The 20,692-nt window shown below is 40.9% G+C and overlaps 1 protein-coding gene across 1 annotated transcript; it reads left to right on the forward strand.

Annotated features, from left to right (window-relative positions):
- Positions 1–18,688, forward strand: mcm9 (minichromosome maintenance 9 homologous recombination repair factor). Its single transcript, XM_073493444.1, has 15 exons — positions 1–177; positions 1,673–1,860; positions 2,798–2,963; positions 3,937–4,043; positions 4,468–4,674; positions 4,807–4,888; positions 5,731–5,931; positions 6,042–6,167; positions 6,836–6,955; positions 7,152–7,326; positions 10,496–10,698; positions 10,845–11,048; positions 12,813–12,895; positions 13,574–13,719; positions 16,467–18,688. Exons 2-15 carry the CDS (start codon positions 1,696–1,698, stop codon positions 18,307–18,309), a joined length of 3,828 nt encoding a protein of 1,275 aa, XP_073349545.1. The 5' UTR covers positions 1–177; positions 1,673–1,695; the 3' UTR covers positions 18,310–18,688.
- The last annotated feature ends 2,004 nt before the right edge of the window (positions 18,689–20,692 follow it).

A 20,692-nucleotide genomic window follows, 5' to 3' on the forward strand; every position in this document is an offset into this window, starting at 1 on the left:
CTGAAGCCCGCGAGAGCTCAGTCAGCCCGCCGGTTCAGAGGGAAGCTCGTCCTCAGTCAGATTCACGGTACCGGGACAGAGACAGACTGTCCTCTGCCCGCTGCACAAGGCGTTCCAACATCAGCGGGCGAAATGGAGGCGTCCTCCGAAACAGTGCGTCTGTCTCTGTGAGATACGGTATGTAATACTCGTGTGCGTGTGTATGGGAGCAATGTGACAGCTAGCTAACGTTCCCTCCACTCCGCAGCTCATCTGTCCCCAGGTGTCCCAGATTAATGCTGATGTCTAAACATGTTCAGTGAGCGACTTGTTGACTCTATGAATACACATAAGTGGTTATCTTAATAGCTTTTAAAAAAATCTTTCACGTACATTTATTTAAAGGCCAAATGTACCGTCGTATCACCACTGGTGTTGTCTTACTCTTTTGGCAATATTAAAGGTTTGTGTAAAATGTTTTTCCTCAAGTTCTCCAGCACATGTAGTCAGAGTCACAGGAGAATAATGATTGTGCAATAAATCAGCAGATGTCCTATTTCATTTAATCAGGTTCGCTAAAAGTGTGATTGAGTGACGTTTGTTAATTTAACAACCATATTGAGAAGTAGTGACAAACAACTGATGATGCCATCCCTTAAATCTTTCCTTCTTGAGTGTAGAAGAATTCAATGGCTGTCAAATATGACACATTTTAATCTAATGTAACAGGAAAAAAACACACTAACACTGGTTACACAGTGAAACACCAGTGACATAAAAGACCAAACCATATTATTATTCAGCTATGATTTAAGAAGCTGAGGCAAACTTTTTACATTTGGCATCCAGTCAAAGACGTCACTGACACTCAGTGGAAGCTCTTAGTAACAGAAGATAAACAGCAGTTTAAATCTCTCCAATTAAGCAAAATTAAAAAGTTTCTATAAATTGTAATATTGTTCAGGCAACAGCCAGGTGTTTCCCATCATGTCCTGGGGTCTAAAAACCGCAGGCACCTGGATCTTGTGAGACTATATGTGTGTGATGTCAGATTAAGTTGGAAATCCAAGACAAAAATTTAAACATGCACTGTGCAGCATTGAAAGGTGATCAATTCTGCGCTGGTCTGGCTCATTATCTTTTCTCTGAACATTTCTGCTTGAGTCACGTCTGCAGATTTTCATCAGCGATGGGGGTTGTTTAACAATGAAGACAACATTTCCAATGTTCCCACACAGGGTCTGTTGTACGAAAGAGACCCCTAGCATTAGGAATTGCATACTGTGCATTAGAAGACCTCTGGGGGTGTCCTGTGGTGTCTGGCACCTCGACCTTTGTAGTAGAGATTACGTCGAAACCCATTAATCAAAACCCATTAATCAAAGACTGCCTTATTCACAATAAAATACCCATATACATATAAAATGATATCAATGCCACCCTGATCAGCCTTTGACCTTGACCTTGCATTGACAAAAACTCTGCTGTGTGTCTGGAACATCAGTTGTCATCAGATACAACCTTTCACTGTTGTGCTCAGGCCAATTATAATTTTCTAATCCTGTGTGTGATAAGTCACTGATTGATGTAACGACACATTGTTGTTTAGCTCTAATTAAAATGACATTTTTATGATCCAACACTATATAAATGTTATACCCTGACGAGTTGTTATTATTTTCTCTTCTTCTAGGGTTCCCATCATATCATTTCACAATGGCGATAAGCCCAGAACAGGAAGCCCTGATTGGCCGAGTGTTTGAAACCTATCTGACAGAGCATCATCATGGGGACATTCTCCAGCTTATCGCAGATACTGATGAAGAGACTCATCGCCCTGTTGTTGTCAATGCCATGACATTGTTTGAAGCCAATATGGAGGTAATGTTAACACAATTCAAAACTCAATCTACTGTATTTAATAGAAATAAATAGAAGGGAGATAGTTTACTTGAGATTTGGATTTGTTTCACTAAAGCTGGGTGATTTGGTTAAAATTAGTATATAAATAGGGAAATGTATCCTGTCCCTATACATCACAATATAGCATATGTGATGACATGTAAAACAATCATGATGTTCAATCACTGTTAAAGTAATGCAGGGCTAGGCAGTATATCGTATATTGACACATTTTCAAACAAGATGTAGTTTGATATAGTGTGAGGTTGGGCTACATAACCCCTCTCTTCCATAAAGCCATGCCAGTTTTCCCCTCTCACACTCCCTCTTGCAGCTCCCCCTTATTCACAAATTATCTTGCAACACTGATGGAGAAGTGCTGCCTCTACTTTAATCAGTCTGTTAATTGGTCTACAGTGAGATGTAGGCTTAAATCTGTCTGTGCCATGAATGAAAATACCCCACTACCAGTAGAAGTGATAGCACTTTATTGCTATTCTACTTGTAGTTGTATATTGTGTGACAGTGAGTCAGTGCCTGGATGAGGGTGACAGATGTGTTTATAAAAATGCAGCGCAGTGACAAGACAGACATAGACAGATCAGCCACAACAATAACAACAGGAAAATAAGTAAAATAGTTCAAAAAAGTTTGAAGTAGATTGGACGAACTGTTCCTGAGATGTAAGGACGTACAAAAAGGCAGACAGATGCACAGAAAGAGAATCCTTGCTTTATAGTTAGATTAACATACATTTTTTATCTTTATTTTTTTAACAAATACTCAACATTATTACATTTCCTCCCACTACATGTTACCTGGGATTATAAAAAATATTCTCAAATGAATCAAAACAGCTTACATGTGAGTAGTGATTTTTTGTATAATTACATGATATCTCTACTGTCTGTGGCAGGTCGGGGACTATTTCAACGCCTATCCCAACGATGTCCTGACTATATTTGATAAAGTGTTACACAGAAAAGCCACAGAGTTATTAAATAATGCCTCTCCCAAGCACTATGGAGGACAGAGAACAGACAAGGACAGAATGAGACACACTCTTCATGCACGCATTACAGGTGAGACATCTAACTGGGAATGATGGTCATATGGTCACAAAGGTGGTCGATTAGTTGGTCTGTGCTATCGCTGCTTGCAGCTTTCCAGAAAAGCTCAATCAATCAAAAAAGACACCTTACACTCTGCTTCCTTGGGTACTGAACAGTACACCCAACTTGATTCATATTTGATCAGCACTGTCTAATATAGAGTGTGATCTGAGAATATTGCTTTGAGGACCAGACCATGGTGGCAGCTGTAAAACCCAACATATCTGTGGCGTATGACTTCTGATGAAGAAAGGCCTCCAGAAAATGAAAGACCGTACATCTGAGAGTAGGTTAAGGACTGATTGTCGATATTTGATTGGACCTGCCCTGTTTGATCACGATATTATCAGCCCTGTCAATCATTTGGGGGGAAAATCAGTGGTTAACCTCCTCTCTGAAGTGTTTGTGTTGGGTTTTAGTGTGTTTCTCCATCATCTCCCTTTCACTTCAATACAACTGTCACTATGGCCTGGCCCCAAAGTGAGATTCAGTGACGTAATGACCCTTCCTTGTTTTTACGTTCCTTGCCTTGAAGCAGGAAGGTCATGTTACTCCACTATACATGGATGAATCTTCCCCGAATGTAAAGAGTCCCGGCCTGAACACATTAACATGCCAATTTTGCTTACAGTCATAGCATGACCTAGTGGCAACAGGAAATAACTTAATCCTTTGAAATACTCTTGCCTAACCCTAACCCTAATCTCTAACCCTGTAGTGTTGTCGGATAGGGCTAGTGTGGTCATGGACAAAGCTCAGGGTAATGTTGTTGGTGGGAGCTGGTGTGTTTGTATTTTTTTTTGTTCTGGCTTTCTCCTGTAGCTGTCTGCCTCCCTGTCCCGGTCTCTGAGGCCCCTCTTCTTCTCAGTCAAAAGGACCTTGACCCTGGGTTTGTTGTTGGGAAAATGGCATACAGTCTCTGTTATCTCATATGTGTGCCCAGGTCTTCCAGTGTGTCCAGAGCTGACCAGAGACACCATTCCGAGGTCCAGAGATGTAGGGCACTTTTTGTCTGTCACTGGTACTGTCATACGTACCAGTGTTACTAAGGTAACAGCATGGCACATGTTTAGTTTTCAACAATTTGCAGAAATTGGATGTTACACCATTGTGCAGTTGATCAAACTTCATATAGAAAGCAGTCATTATGGGGCACTTATGTAAATTTAAGTTTGAACACAATTACAAATTTTTCAACCAGATGTTTTTGTTCTCTTTATTGGTCTGGATTAGGATTAGGCTGGCTGGCTGGCTGGCTATTCAAATGGGTCACTTCAAACTAGGGTTGGATGTTAAAATTATGCAACCGGTAACCATCAGCCCATCGATTGATGATATATTCGCACAGGTGTGCGCCAGCACGTGCAGTGGTTGGGGAATACAACATCCTGTACTAACAAATGTGTACTAACATGTCTTCATTTTTTTTATTTTGAGTGTTACTCTGAATCATTGCCTTCTGCACCTCTCATAGGTTCTGGAATATGAGCGGGATTACATGTGCACAAAGTGTCGTCATGTTTTCACGGTACAGGCAGATTTTGATCAGTTCTATACCTTTAACCAAATGGTGGCCTGTCCTAATCCTGATGGCTGTAACTCGTTCAAATTCAGCTGTCTGTCTGAAGGATCTGAGCCTGCTGCCTGCAGGGACTACCAGGAAATCAAGATACAAGAGCAGGTAGTGCATTTTTTAACTACTGAACGGATTGATCTCTCTTATGGTATTGTTAATTTCTACATATAAAAACATAAATTGCAAGGTGTTTAAAATAAAGATTCCACTTTTGGTATACATCTTGCCTTCCCTTAGGTACAGAGACTTTCAGTGGGCAGTATTCCTCGTTCTATGGTGGTGGTTCTGGAGGATGACCTCGTCGACAGTTGTAAATCTGGTAAGAACGATGGGTTGACCAATATGATGATCCCAATACAGATTATTAGTAATCAAGGAGACTGATGACAAATATTTAGAACAGATATGCATTTACAGAGATACAAAATCTGTGTGTTAGGGATTAGTCCCGTTGCAGCAGAAAGTATGATGATCATACCCCATTGACTCTTGCATTTGGTTGATTGTACGTTATTTTTAAGATCATTAGAAACCTATTATGAAATCCAAAAGCCTCACATGTATCAAATGAATAACGTTGTGGAAAGGCTGGTACATAAGGTTATGGACATTCCCAAAGAAAGGAATGAATACATAAAACACAAATGGCAGTAACACTATTTGCTAATAGATTACCAGTATGTTATCTTGCCAGATTCGCTTGTAGCAAAATAGAAATAGAACATATGCCTAAAGGATCACTACAGATTGCGAGCCAGACGCAAAGCTCCACACTGGGGTAGGCAGCAGGCAGGCAGGCAGCGCTTAGGTGTGCTCACCATTACTGGTCAGTTAAGGCCTGCTTAAAGCAGTGACCACAGGTGCACCACATTGTATTTTATTTTTTTTTGTACTTCAGTGTAGAGAATTTTGATGTCTTTAACTTTGGTAATACCTGCTGCCTCACCTTCTGACATGCAGCTCTACTAACTCACTGGAGCATCTCCACCTAATGCTGTTCCTCTGTGCCTGTAAGTGGCACAAACCCTCTAGTGTTGATTGGCTTGTTTTTTTGTGTTCCGTCTAACCAATCCAATTTATTTTCGTGTTTTGGTGGTAGTGTACAAAGTCACACTCATGCTGTAGCTTTCAGTAATTTTGAACCATATGGGGTACTCTTAGGAGATGATGTTACTGTCTATGGGGTCATGTGCCAGCGCTGGAAGCCTTTTTATGATGACACTTGCTGTGATGTGGAGCTGGTCCTCAAAGCAAACAACACTGAAGTGAACAACCAGCAGGCTGCTGCTTCTCTAGCCCTGAAGGACGCTCAGAAAGAATTTGAAGACTTCTGGAGTAGCTACAAACATGATCCCATAGCTGGTATGTAATCATTTGCCAATGAAACAACAAAATAATCTACTATATTTTCTTATTTCTTGTTTTATATGCATTTCCTTTTTAAAACATTATTCTCTCTCTTCTCTTTGTAGGTAGGAACCAGATCTTATTGAGCTTGTGCCCACAGGTATTCGGCATGTATTTGATTAAACTGGCAGTGGCTATGGTGTTGGCTGGCGGGGTGCAGAGAAAAGATTCTTCTGGGACCAAGATAAGGGGTATATCTTTTTTTTCTCCTATGTGTTTAAATTAAGCATCTGAAAAGAAGGATAATTAAATCTTACTGTTTTAACAATTTTTAAATAATTAAGAAGGGCAATAATTTTACGTTTTTTAAATACCTCCAGGCCAGAGAGTTGACATCTTTATTATGCAGCGTACCATCATGGTACAGGTAGGGCGGATAGAATTATTTATTTTAGGTGTAGAGGGTTTAGTCACCACTGGTGGTAACAGGCATACCTGAATGCCCAGTTTGCCACTCGCTGAGAAAAGGATGCAGGCTTACCTGAAGTGTAGGTGAGCCATCCCCACATCGCTTGTTCCCTGCAGTGTCATGTACCTGACTGCAGATTTAACAGACCTGCTGCCCTCTTCTGTTGTGTTAACAATTGTGCACTGTTCTCTGAGTCAGTTTCAGTACATTTAGGTTAACAAATACATGCAGACAGAAACCAACCCCAAATACTTGGGATTTGGGACTAGCTTCTCTGGTGTCCTCTGGCAGACTCATATTAGTTATAACCAACTGTCTTGAAATTGACGACCAGTCAAAAACAAATGACAACCTGTGACCATGTGCCAAAGGTTTGCTGTATGTTTGTTTTTGTCATTGGAAAGACTGGTTTCCTTTTGGATTATTGTGAAACTGTGGCGTTCTCTCTAGGAGACTGTCATATGTTGCTGGTTGGTGACCCTGGCACAGGGAAGTCTCAGTTCCTGAAGTATGCTGCTAAAATCACGCCTCGCTCCGTACTCACAGCTGGGATTGGATCGACAAGTGCAGGTAGGCCCTGTTCACTGTCAGCTTTCAGGTTAAATGAGTTTGTTTAAAGTGCCTCATATTAGCCATTTCTCAGGGGTTTGTCATCAAGACCTGGATGTGCTTAGAAAAATAATTTTACATGCTACGTATAAACATATACAGTCAGTTGTGTGTATTACTGGATAATATGAATGTGTGAACATATAATTTTCTGAAGGACTAACAGTAGCAGCGGTGAAAGATGGAGGGGATTGGCATCTGGAGGCAGGAGCCCTGGTCCTGTCAGACGGTGGTTTGTGCTGTATTGATGAATTCAACAGCATCAAGGAGCATGACCGCATCAGCATCCATGAAGCTATGGAGCAACAGTCCATTAGTGTGGCCAAAGCTGGGTCAGTCATTCTTACATATCCATACACTCATAGAATTCTAGTCTAGGCAAAGAAACACATCCATGCTCTATCCAGATTATTGAATCATCGAGTCTTTATGCCTCAACGCTGGCGACAGCCGTGGCCATCTGTCTGTCTGTCCCGTTCTTGTGAACATGATGTCTCAAAAATGAGTTTCAATTTTATTACATACAAATGTTCACTTGGACTCAAGGATGAACTGATTTTGGCGGCCAGAGGTCAAGGGCACTGTGACCTCAAAAAAACAAATGTTTGGCCATAAGTACAATAGAATTTGACATTGGCTTCTACGTCCATAGTAACCATATAGTCCCAAGTAGTGTCATTGACCTGATTCAGTTAGTTCAAAACATCCATAGTGTCCTCAACATACAGTATGAAAGCAGTTTTTGAATGTAGGGTTTTAAATAATAGTCCATGAACTGTGGTGCTCGTTCTGTGAGGGTCCCATCAGCAACCACAACGGGCATGCCTGGGTTATTGTCTTTGTCTTTTCTTTGTGAACTTTGGGTATCATGTAGAGGGTGGAGAGTCTTGGATGTTCACATAATAAGAAGCCCTGTTCAAAGGTGTCAATCCGCCCCCAGTCTCTATTTCAAACAGCAGTAACCAAAGTGGAAGCACGTACAACTACTGTGACTCACCTGTTACTTGAGCCTCTCCCACTGCTGCACAGGGTGTTGTTGCCTGTCAACTCAAAATATTGAAAGTGCCAAGTGAGAAGTAAATTGGATGACTGACAGAGATTACTCACTTTATGGTTAGATATTCCGAGAGAAAGGAGGACTTTAGGGAGTAGAAAATTAGGTCATGACAGCGAGTTAGAACTGGCTCTGTCTGCTTTCCTCCAGAAATTTCGGCTTTAAAGTAACATTGGAACCTTTTGAGGGAATTGGTAGGAACTCTTGTTGCTTGGGACCTCATGTACCCAAAAGTGCAAGTCTGTTGGCCCCTATAGTTACATGTCTGCAGCAAGCTCAAAGTACAGTGGAGTGAATACTGTGAGTGCCAGATCAAGAGTCAGAGAATATTTCCAGAAGATTTTCCAGCTCCTCTCCACTCCAACGACACCCATGGTCACCCACTTTAACTCTGACCATTCCGTGCAATATGGATGAATTATAAAATCTGAAAGGGACCAAAGAAATTGCCCGAAACGTTAACTGCCTCAAGCATCTTTATTTTTTTTACAGAACACAAACAACAAACAGTTTTCCTATCTGCACATTGGACAACATAAATATTGATACCAACATATCTGTGAAAAGCCAATATGGGCCGATTAAAATCAGCGAAGGAATGGCGAAACAACAAGGCCCCAAAATGTGTTTTTGGTGTATGTGGGAATAGTATAGTAGGGAATAATAGTAGTGCACCAAAAACCTACAGAAGAATAATAATATATAGTCACGGTCAAATGTTTCCATCTACTTGGGAAAAACATGTACCTCATGGCAGTCTTTAGTTCCAATGATTTCTACAGCTCTCATGTTTCTGTGATGAATGAGTGGAACACAAACTACTTTGTCAGAAAAATATGAAGTTTATGTGTGAAGAAAATGTGACCAAATCTGCTGGATCAAAAATAGACATACAGTAATTCTAATATTTGGTTAAATGTCTCTCGGCCATTTTCACCTCAGTTAGATGCTTTTGATAGCCATCCACAAGCTTCTGGTCATCCTCTGGCTGAAATTCTAACCACACCCTTCCATCTGTGAAGTTCAACTGAATTTGTTGGCTTCCTAACACAGACTTGTTTTTTCTGCACAGTCCACATGTTCTGATGGGGTTCAAGTCAGGACTTTGGGAAGGCCTTTCCAAAACCTCAGTTCTATCCTGATTGATCCGTTCCTTTACCACTGTTGATGTGTATTCGGATCATTGTCCTGTTGGACCACCCAACTGCATCCAAGAGCCAATCTAATCTTCTGCTGATGATTTTAGGTTATCCTGAAGAATTTGGAGATAATCCTCCTTCTTCATTATTCCATTTACTTTCTTTAGAGCAGCAGATCCACTGGCAGCAGAACAGCCCCACAGCATAATACTACCAGCACCATGCTTGACAGTAGGTGTGGTGTTCTTGGGGATAAAGGCCTCACCTTCTCTCCTCCAAACATATTGCTGCTCACTGTGGCCAAACAGCTCAGTTTTTGTTTCATGTGACCACAGAGTTTTCCTCCAGGAGGTTTTTTCTTTGTTCATGTGATCAGCTGCAAACTTCAGTCGAGCTTTAAGGTGCCTCGTCTGGAGTAACGGCTTCTTTCTAACACAGCAGTCTCTCAGCTCATGTTGATGTAAAACACACCTGACTGTGGACACTGACACCTGTCTTCCAGCAGCTTCTAATACATTGCAGACTCATCTTTTGGTGTTTTTTGGTTGACTCTTGACCATCCTGACCAGTTTTCTCTCAGCAGCAGGTGATAGTTTGTGTTTTCTTCCTGATCGTGGCAGTGACACAACTGTGCCATTCACTTTATACTTACAAACAGCTGTTTGTACAGTTGATCTTGGGACCTGTAACTGCTTTGAAATGGCTCCAAGTGACTTTCCTGACTCGTTCAAATCAATAATGTGCTCTTTCAGATCAATGCTGAGCTCTTTAGACTTTCCCATTGTAGTGTTTGTGGCTGAGTCTAATGGCTGAATCAAACAAGCCCTATTAAAACGGGCTCAGAAAAGTCACCAGCTGTTATCAATCAGAATCACTCAGAAGAAGTTAAGATGCTACAATGAACATTTGATTCACACAACTTTCTATAATCACCAAAATTGATTGTTCTAGTTACTGTATGTATAGTTTTGATCCAGCAGATTTGGTCACATTTTCAGAAGACCTATAATAAATGAATTACTGATCATGTTTCATCACAGAAACACGAGAGCTGTAGAAGTCATTGGAACTTTTTCTTATGAGTGTATGTAAACTTTTGACCGCGACTGTATAAAAGTATGGCGAATAATAATCAGCGTGCGTTTGTTCTTTACACATCAGGCACACCGAGTACAAACTGAGTACTGCCCAACACTGTTTTTAAAATAGACTTGTACATAAACTTAATGTACACACAATATTCTTGTTGGTAAGCGAGGTTTACATGGACTTCCCTGTCTAAATCTACCTTCTCTCTCCTCCCTACAGTATTGTGTGTAAGCTGAACACTCGAACTACCATCCTGGCAGCCACCAACCCTAAAGGACAGTACAATCCTAATGAGCCGCTGTCTGTGAATGTAGCTCTGGCCAGCCCTTTGCTGAGTCGTTTTGACCTTGTTCTAATTCTGATGGACACCAGAAATGCAGAGTGGGACCGCATCATCTCCTCTTTCATCCTGGAGAACAGAGGTAGAAGATGTCCTTCTGAATTTGGAAATGAGAGGCTAAAATATGGATATATCAATCAATATGAATTTTGTCTGATCATACACCCCTTACCTGAAGACCTTTATGATGAAAGTGGTGAAATGTCAGTGCTCTTGTTTTGCTCTCAGGACTGTCTGGTGATTCTTCCAGCCTGTGGTCCATGGAGAAAATGAAGGCGTACATTAGTGTGATCAAAGGGTTGCAGCCGCAGGTGTCTGTGGAAGCCAATAGCATCTTGACACGTTACTACCAGCTGCAGAGACAGAGTGATGGCCGCAACAATGCCCGCACCACCATTCGCATGTTGGAAAGTCTGAGCAGACTGTCTGAAGGTGAGGATGGAATTTTGACCTAATCTTAATTTAACCAATCTTACTTAGAGATCCCTGCCGGGCCGCTAATGATGGTAAACCACACCCTCCAGTGTAATATTCATTTAAACAACTGTTATCAACAAAATAAAAGACGGAATCAAAATGTTTTCATGTTGTGGGGCAATGAGCTATCAAAATAAAAACTGTCTGCTAGTGTTATCTCTGTTCTCCTGGAAATACACGGGGACTGCTAATAACTGTAGAACAGTCACGTCAGTGGACTTCTATTACACCTAATTTACTACATCAGCAAGTAGGCCAACCCCAAGTCATGACCTAGCAACAGAGATGAATCCTAGTCCCTGTTGAGGCAGCCTTGAGCTGACTTTGTACAGATATGAAAATAAACACAATACATACTGTGTATATATACAAAATTAGTGAGCTGGCTCAATCCTGTTATAATCAACAATGCATGAATAATCATATTCAGACTTAGCAGCAGATGCAGCAATCACATGCATTGTCTTCAGAAAATGCAAGTTATTATTAATATAATCATTATTATTATTAAGAGTACGTACTGCAGGGGAACATTTGTTCTGTGAAGGTACCTCTCTGTGCTTATGTCACACTGATAATAGATGACAGCAAGGGCTCTGCTGAGGCCCACAAGTGCATGAGAAAGAAATATGATTCAGATGTTACATTTAAAACTTCACCTGGAATTCACCTTGAGCTATAACATATGATTACATGAACCCTGATCATAAACACATAATGCTGTATTTGCTGATTTGTCACAGTACAACAATCAGGAGTGCATATTTAAAAATAACTATATTGAAATGGCCTGTGTTCGAATTTAATTAACTAGCCATTAAACTTAAATCAGGACAAGTGAACATCTCACATTTTAATGCATCTACTTGTAAGCTGAGCCTGCTACCTTTGTGAAAAACCAAATATCTCTGAGTCAGCAAAACGCTGAATGCCGAACTGCTACTTCATAGTAAGCCTCTGAATTTGTTGCCTCAGCTGGTGGCTCTCCTCTCTAAGAGACATGTTTTCCTTGAGAGCTAAGGCGACAGTTGGGGGATCAGGGGCCAAAGTGTAGTCGGGTCCCTGAGGATTGTATCACCCTCCTGGCCCGGTGTGTCATCCTTCGGTGGCGGTCGGTCTCTCCTCTCCCTACCCCCAAGTCTTAGAAGTGGAATGGAAAAATTGTTCCACTCAAACAACACTGGAACAGCTCCCTTCATTAACAGTCGCCACCCTGTCTCTGGCTCTGACCCACAAACAACCTCTTTTTTTAGAATGCCGGCTACACACTCGGACATGGGAGTAACTGTAAAGTTGTCCCTTTTGGATAGAGACATCACGCCCTATGAAATTTATATTTCTTGTTCTGAGATGATGTCATTATTTTCCCCTTTTACAAAACTACTTGACCTCCCTCAGGATGTACGGGGATGTTGAGTGAACAGTCACAAATTCAGTCTAGCCACATATTCTGAATTGGATTGAGATCTAGACTCTGATTTGGCCACTCCATGATATCAACACTGTTGTTATGAAGCCATTCCTGTGTAATTTTTACTTTATGCTTTATGCCGTCTTCTTCCAAGTGACAGTTTCTGTGCAGACTGATTAAACCAACTCACTTTATTTCCTTAAATGTAATAGCAAACACTGTTTTTTGCCAATACAAATAAATCTAATTGTGTGAAGCTGAAACTAGTAGAACTGTAAACCTCACACAGATTTTTTTCAACCTTATAGCCCATGCCAGGCTCATGTACAGAGAGACTGTGACCATAGAGGATGCTGTTATGGCCGTCTCTGTCATGGAGTGCTCCATGCAGGTAAGGAAACACAAAATGACACAGATAATGATCACTAATATGATTTCACCCTTTTCTTTTTGTGTCTTCTTTGGAACTGATTGCTTGACACCTTACAATATATTTTAAACAGTTTTCAGACAGTCTCCAAAAAATGCACAGCAGTGTTGTCAAGATAGCTGAATCATCATTTGCTATTGTTTTGGTGTCACTGAGGAGAACAGTGTTCCCTCAGTGTTCCTGCAGGATGCAACATTTCAACAGCCAAAACACCATTAGAATTTAAGAACAGCAGCGGATACATACATACAGCCTTATTAAGTAAGCTGCAAGCCCACGCAGTGTCAAACAGACTTATAAAGACAAATAAAACATAAATATAACTAGAATGGCACTTAGTAGATTGATACCTCCGCCAAGACCTAACAGTCCCCTGTAGTTCAGTCAAGCCTAATCATACATGTAGTATTGATTTCAAGGTATAAACAGTAATCATTACAGATGAGTCCACCTCTTCCTGCACACTCTACCCATGTACCCTTCCTTGACTAGATCAAACACAGTATTTCCAGTAGTTGACACAGATCATCTCCTGTTGTGTGCCACATATGTGAAAGGGTAACTGTGGACAAAGTCCGGACCTGATTCCCCAGATTTTTTTCACATGAGCAAAAGGCTTACGATGTTCTTCTCTTTTAGGGTGGTGCTCTGCTTGGAAATGTAAATGCATTATTCACCTCATTCCCTGCTGACCCTGGTCAGCAATATCAAACTCAGTGTCAGGTACTGCTGGAAGGACTGAACCTGCCACTGCTCCTTCATAAGGAGATGGACAGACTGGCCGGGTGAGTAACTGACTGGCTTTTCCATTTGTGGAGTGACGTGTCGGTCCGTGCATTCAGTCATACAATGGAAACGTGTGAATGTCGTATGGCGAGAGCGTACTCTAATGTGCGAGATTTTAACTGTTCTGATGCACTGTCCGATGGCAGTGGCAGTAATGTGCCTAAAAGCTGTTTTCCAACAGTCATTGCAACAGCAGCTGAAGAAGACACACTTGTGTGCTACTATGGTCCAGAATAGGCCCCAGGGCTAGAGGACCTGCACGCTTCTTTCAAATCAGCAGTGTGGAACCATTTCGGAGAGTGGGTGGATGATCGATCGCAAGGACGTTACATTAAATTTGTACACAGTGTTGGAGGCTGAGCCCCTAACATAACTATGATAGCTGCTCAGTGGCACTTTGAAGCTACAGCAAGCTCGACTTCCCGGGTATGAAAACACCTGGATCGTCTTTGTTGTGCGGCCTATAGAGCATGCACACTAGAAACCTGCCGACCGAGCCTGCTAACTTCATGTTTAGCGCCCGGCTAACTTGAATGGGAAAAAAAATAAAATAAAAGTGCAGCTGTTCTAGGCTTTTCAAATTTTACTGGACTGAATGGCTCAAATTCTGACAGTGGACCAAGTCATTTTTTTCTCAAAAAAACGTATCCACCATTTTACGGACGCAACCTTCACAATGTTAGCTTATGGGGAAAAGTAATTTTGCAGTGTATCAAGTGACCTTGTAATTACACTGTAATTACCACTACAACTACAAAAGCTGGCTTCAAAACTCAGCACTCGTCCTGGGGTCTTGATTGGACAAGGACAGATTGTCGGTGTTGTTGTACAGTGTTGAAACATGTCGACCCTCTAACATGCTATGTTCAACAGCATCGGTATCAATCACTGGAGCGAGGCAATAAACTTCTCCATGCTGTTCTTAAGTAGCCTCTAGATCTGACAGCAGGTGAGGCCAAAGACAATGGTAATTAGCATTTACATAACATTTATATTTATTTTTATCAGCCCAGCATAAAAATATGAACTATGTGAGAGTGCACTGCCAAGCAAGGTGGAACAGCTTTTAGTTCCTACACTCTCCACCTGTGGAGCAAGCTTCCTGAATACCTGAGGTCTGTTAATCTGACTCATTTAAATCAGGGCTTGAAACGTCACTGTTTACTGTGGCTTTCCAATAAGTTAGATATATAACTTCTTTTAAATCTGTAAGTATTTATTTGCTTGTTTTTTAAATAGTTTTTTAAAGGCAGTTGATTTAATCTCATATTTTACTATTTGTTCGGATTGAACTCGTACAGATCTGTACCTTTCCCTTAACGAGGTACGTACTGAACCATGACTTCTGTGTAGGCCTGGGCAATAAAATGATAGCAATATGTATCGGCCATAGACACACCATCGATAGCTAAAATAAAAAGGTTCAATAAAGTATTTGTTAGTTTGACATGTATGCATTACATGCAAACCAGTAGAAAGCCTATAAGAATACAAGTTTAACAGGTGTTTAGTCCGGTTGCACCATCGCCATGTGACTGACAACAACAGAAGAGTGTGGAGTGAGGCGTTATTATGGATCTCACAGCAGTGCAGACCAGCTCTACCCAGCCTGTAAAACTGTTAAGTCACACATTGGCTGTGGTAATGTCTGCTTTTCTTGCGGTCTGATAAGGCAGCCTATGAGCTGCAGCCCCTCCAGCAAAGACATAATCCTATTCGGCTCCTGTCCCGGTCTTCTGCTGCTCCTCTCAGTGTCACTCATCCTCCAGAGCTACCTTTTGCCACCAGAGTATGTCCGGGCTCTTTAGGTAGAGCGGTCAGGCCGGCCTGTTTGCTCTGCCGACGAGCCCAGAGACACTGCAGCCGTGATAGCCAAGGTGGTCAGTGTTCTACAAACCAACTGTGAGAAAAAAACATGCACAACCCATTGACACCAGAATGATAAAATTAGTGCTGATGGAGGGGAAATTGTGAATAAAAAAGAGCAGCTCATCTCACTGGTATGGCAGAATTTTTATTAATGCAATTTTATTTGTGGTTTTCCTTGTTGTGTTAACATTCATTTTGACTTGTGTGCCTTGATAAAGTGGTTATATTCAAAATAAGCCGTTAAATTCAACCTTTTTTTGTCTGGATTTTAAAAATGATAAAAATAGGACAAATTCAAAATGATTAATGATTGACATTGACAGCTATGAAACTTCATTATCGTGATAGTTTTCTCAACCATATTGCCAAAGCCTACTCCTGTGTACTGTTACACCCCTAATCACCTCCCAATGTTGTGCACATTGTAGTGCTTTAAGAATGTGACTATTGTTATCTAGTCATTTTTGTCAAGAAACCACTGAGGGACAAAACCATAAATGAACATCATATCTGACAACTTCCTAATCCTGCTAAGAATTGTCCTGTAGCCTAATCCATACCAGTAAACCTCACTGTAGCACAAAACTATTAGAACAAAACACTCGTACTGTTGCACTGGGTGACATGTTCTTTTACTAAGATGAACATGGCCACTGTTTATTTGTCTAATTTTGTGGTTGTATTTTGTCATCTTAATACTTCCACAGCAAACTGGGAAAACCACTTCTTTATGCACCTGGCTTTGTGTACAGGAGCATAGAAGTAGTTTTTGGATGACAATGTGGAGTTCTCTGGTAAAGAACTTTACATAGTTCAGGGTTGTTAAGCTTTAAAAGTCGGAACACAGGACTTCATCTGCATTTTCTTTGTTCACTAGGCTAAAGAGCAACACCTCAGAGGCCTCCCCACCGACTGATACTTACCAACATCAACTGAGAAACACTGACTCCATCAACAGAACACACCACCAGGACATCATCAGTAACTGCAAGGGTGGTGGCTTGGACTGGTTCCACTCAATAACTCCATCACTGTTGCTAGATGGTATGGCCTCACCCATAGTTACATCAACTCAAGAAAACCTAAATAGAGAACCAAACTCCAGCTGTTCAGAGTCTACAGGAAACAAACGGTCAGACTGTCAAACTGAGAGTGAGATTCTGAGTAACACTGACTCAACCAAAGAAAACCAAAAACGTGAGATGAATCAAAACATTGAAGGAAAAGGCTTTAAAACCCAAGAGGAGACAAAGCAATCTGAGAGTAAAAAAGATGATAAACATCCAGAGTCATTGGGCTGTGTGTTTCAGAAAGTCTCTAAAAATCTGAGAGGCAGAAGGCTCAGGGAGCTGGAGCTGAAGCACCAGCAGTGTGAGAAAGAGGAAGGAGGAGGAGAGAGGGATTTTTCTGGAGATGATGCAAGTAAAAATTTGACTGATGTTTTGAAAACGACTTCATCATCACGATGTAAGAACAGACCCTCAAATAACCCTGCTCAGGATAACCTGTCCTCCAGTAAAGACAGTGGATTTGCAAAGGAAGATGAGGGCGACCAGACTGGGACTCGAAACATTAGTGCTGTGCTAAGGGAAAAGATAGCAGCTGAAACAGGTGAAGATTTGCGTGCAAAGCTGTCAGGCTTTCTATTCAAACCAAGAAGGATGAGACCTTTAGTCCACAACCACACCCTTAATGCCAGCTCAGAGTTCAGCACGGAGTTCCAAACTGAATGTAACCCAGAGAACAGAGATTTTAGCACGCACACAGAAAGCAGAGGAAGTAGACAGGATCCAGTTAGTCAAGTTGAGTCAGCCAGCCCATGTGTAGACACGGAGAAGAAAAAAAGGCAGAAAAGACAGAACCAGTACAAAATTCTTTCGGAAGGTGGAAGAAGGGGACAACAGGCGAGCTGTGTCAGTGACATGGTAGACAGTAGATCCGAAGACAGTATTTGTTTTATATCAGAAGAGTTGGATAAGGATGTTTTTTCCTCTGGAAAGGACAAAACGGTACAAAGAAAAGCTGCAGTTAGCATGACGGAGGGAGTCGATGCAGAACATCTGCGTCAACAAAGAGCCAGAGTGGACACTGGTGATGAGACTAAAGTGAATGACTTTACTTGCATCCCACCTTTAAAACCAAGGACTTGCATCAGTGATCCAGCATCGTCCAAATCAGGGCCCACCACGTCCACTGTGGCCTCATCAACCCTGGCTCAACTCTCAAGATTCTCGTTCACTGGCTCAACTAATCCCACTACCGTTCAAATCAAAGTAGGAAAAAATCATCCTCTTGGAGAGGAAAAAAGTTCATTTAAAGTAGATGATGCTTTTTGCAAGAAAATTCCAAATTCCTCCAAATACAGCCCCTTAGGAAAGAAGATCAGAACTGTAGCAATGAACACAGAGCTACCACGTGGACAGAAACAACCAGCGGCAGAATCACCAACTGAAACAATGTCTGAGTGCCAAGAAAAGCAGATGGAGCCTACTCCTTCTACATGTTTTAACAGTGTTACAGTGGTGGATGATGGACCTGTTGACCATCAACACACTGTCAATCTGAAGAAGAGAAAGTGCTTTGAGCTGGGCCCTCCAAGTTGTGTTGGTGGTTCCAAGCGTCCGTTCTCAGGGCTGTCTCTGTTTGGCTCTGTTGAGTTAAGTAATGATGTACTTGACACTGACTGGGACCAAGAAATTTCAAAAAAAGACAAATCATAAGTAACTGTATATGTGGATACAGATGAAACCACAGTTAAGTACTCTCTTCCACATTTTTCTGTTGAGCACATCAGTTTAAGTCTTGGCCTGGTGTTTCGTTTTGGCCTGAGAATAAATGTCAAATCATCCCTGAAGGACTCTTTTCTGCTTCCTCTTATGCCTGATAAGACAGTGGATTTTAGCTACTGCAGCTGTAGCTCATTGAAGTTACTGAGCTGTATGGTGGCAACACAGACATCATTTCACTTGGTGTGTATACCTGATATCTGCGGCTGGATGTTCTCAGTACTGATGGTGTACTGTCGCACAATGTCTCCATGAGTTCTGTATGCACCGTACTGATCTCGTCCTGCTCCTGCTGAATAAATACTAAAGTTGATGGATGTTTTTTGAGTAGAGCACTATCCATGTCACTCAGCAGCCAATACAACATGATTCTTTACATTTACACCCAACGCTATATTGTCACTATACAGTATGACTTATTGTTTCCTCATGCTAAAGACAGACTGCAGGGACCATGTGTCTAGTATTAGAGCAATGAGTAAAACACCTCTAAGTGTCAACTAAACCAGATCATAGAGAAACAAGCATTTCCACTTTGTCTTTGTTATTTTAAATGTTTTCAGTCATGCATAGCTAATAAATTCTGCAACCACTTTAAAACAATGCAAACTAAACCAAAGGAATGATATTATGGTATTTTAAAGCAGACTCAAGATTGCCTGTATGTGTGAATGTTGGTGTGAATGGTTTGTCTGTTAGCCCTGTGGTACGCTGCCTCCTGTCCAATATCAATTGGGATCAGCTCCAGCCCCCTGCCATTATTCCAAATTTAAGCACCGGTAGAGAGGCGAAGTCCCGCCCCCTCCAGTTTCCCTCATGGGACCTCATTTCAGAAAATCTTTGTATGGTAGTGAATGGCATGACTTCTGCGCTCTATAGTTAATGAATGGAGGGAAAGCTCAAAGCATTTGAAAACGCCAAGCAATCTTATTAATAAGTGATGTCCTATCATTAATGGTGAGTGCAGTTTAGTCATCCCAGTTTGTCAGAGAGAATAAAGTAAAAATAGAAGTGCAGATCAAAGATTTAAAAACCTCCATGACTTCATTAATGCAGAAAACTACACTTGCCAATGTCCAAAGGAGTATTTCATCAAAGTGGAACTGTGGCTTTATGTTTTAAGTATTGTTTAATATATATATGTTATAAAGGGGTGAGTTGTATCAATTTTAGTGTGCTTACACAGACCAGTTGGAGCAGTTTATAGCTTGGTTGATTCTCTTCAGGGAAATCTTCATTGATAATAAAGCTGGCATTGTTTTGTTTTCAAACTCCATCTCTGGTTTTATTTATTAGTCCACGATGTTGCTGATGAAGAAACGGGACAGTTTTTTGGCTAAATTCAATCTTCAATATTACTTTTTAAATAATTGTAAGCATTGACTGGTGAAAGGTCAAAGGTCATCAACCAGGACTTCCTCACCAGAAACAGATCCTCTCCCGTCATGGATAACTAACCACTATAACCTGGCTGAAAGTTGCATGATGGCAGCTGAGCAAACTCCTTTCCTCTGATGAAAACCATGAGATGGGGTTGAAAGCTCAGAAAGTGAACCTTTAGTCGATGTAACATTGTCACACATCCTGATCCCAACATCAAGAATGACCTTCAACAATCTATCAAAATATGTTTCTCAAAATATAAAGCTGAGAATGTAAATGTTAAAATGAATGTGCTTAACTGCACGTACTTACAAGTGAAATTAGCTTACATTCACCTTTTTGGAAGAAGTAAGTAGTTTCAACATGATTGGTTGTCTAGACAACTGTTGACAAAGCAAAAATAATTAAAGCAGCCATAACTTGAAGGAGAAAAATAAAATCCATTATATTATAACAGCTTTACTTTAAGATACTAATAACACAGCATTATAATTAATTCATTAAGCTAATTTCAAATGAAATTAACAACACTGCTAAAAAAACAAAACTAACTGGATACTTTACAGTGTAAAGTGGACATTTGTCTCTTTATATTACATCAGCTGACATATTTGACCATCATCCCATGACATATATTCTCTATACTGTAAACTTATACACATCCCATGATGAAGAGGTTCGCACTTAACTGTGTAGCTTTGTGAGTCTAAAACATAGATACTTGCTATAGTATTTGTTATAGTATTTCCTCATATCTTTATTGTATTGTTTGTGTTCTATATTTATGTTCTTGGCTGTTGCAGTAATTAGACTTCATTTATTATGCACCAGACACCAAGGCAAAAAAAGGAGTGGCATTTTAGTGTCCACTATTGCACTAATATTTGTGTAGATTTTGTTAACTTTGTAATAAATGTCAGAACGTGAAAGGCTG

This window comes from Pagrus major, chromosome 22 (genome assembly GCF_040436345.1).
Source record: "Pagrus major chromosome 22, Pma_NU_1.0".
In the NCBI taxonomy this organism is placed as follows: domain Eukaryota; kingdom Metazoa; phylum Chordata; class Actinopteri; order Spariformes; family Sparidae; genus Pagrus; species Pagrus major.

What these genes read in the sequence shown, in the direction of transcription:
- mcm9 (XM_073493444.1), top strand. Translation starts at nt 1,696, where the DNA reads ATGGCGATAAGCCCAGAACAGGAAGCCCTGATTGGCCGAGTGTTTGAA. An exon ending in TCATGGAGTGCTCCATGCAG is followed by an intron (nt 12,896 to 13,573) that starts GTAAGGAAACAC and finishes CTTCTCTTTTAG; the next exon opens with GGTGGTGCTCTGCTTGGAAA. An exon ending in GAGATGGACAGACTGGCCGG is followed by an intron (nt 13,720 to 16,466) that starts GTGAGTAACTGA and finishes TTTGTTCACTAG; the next exon opens with GCTAAAGAGCAACACCTCAG.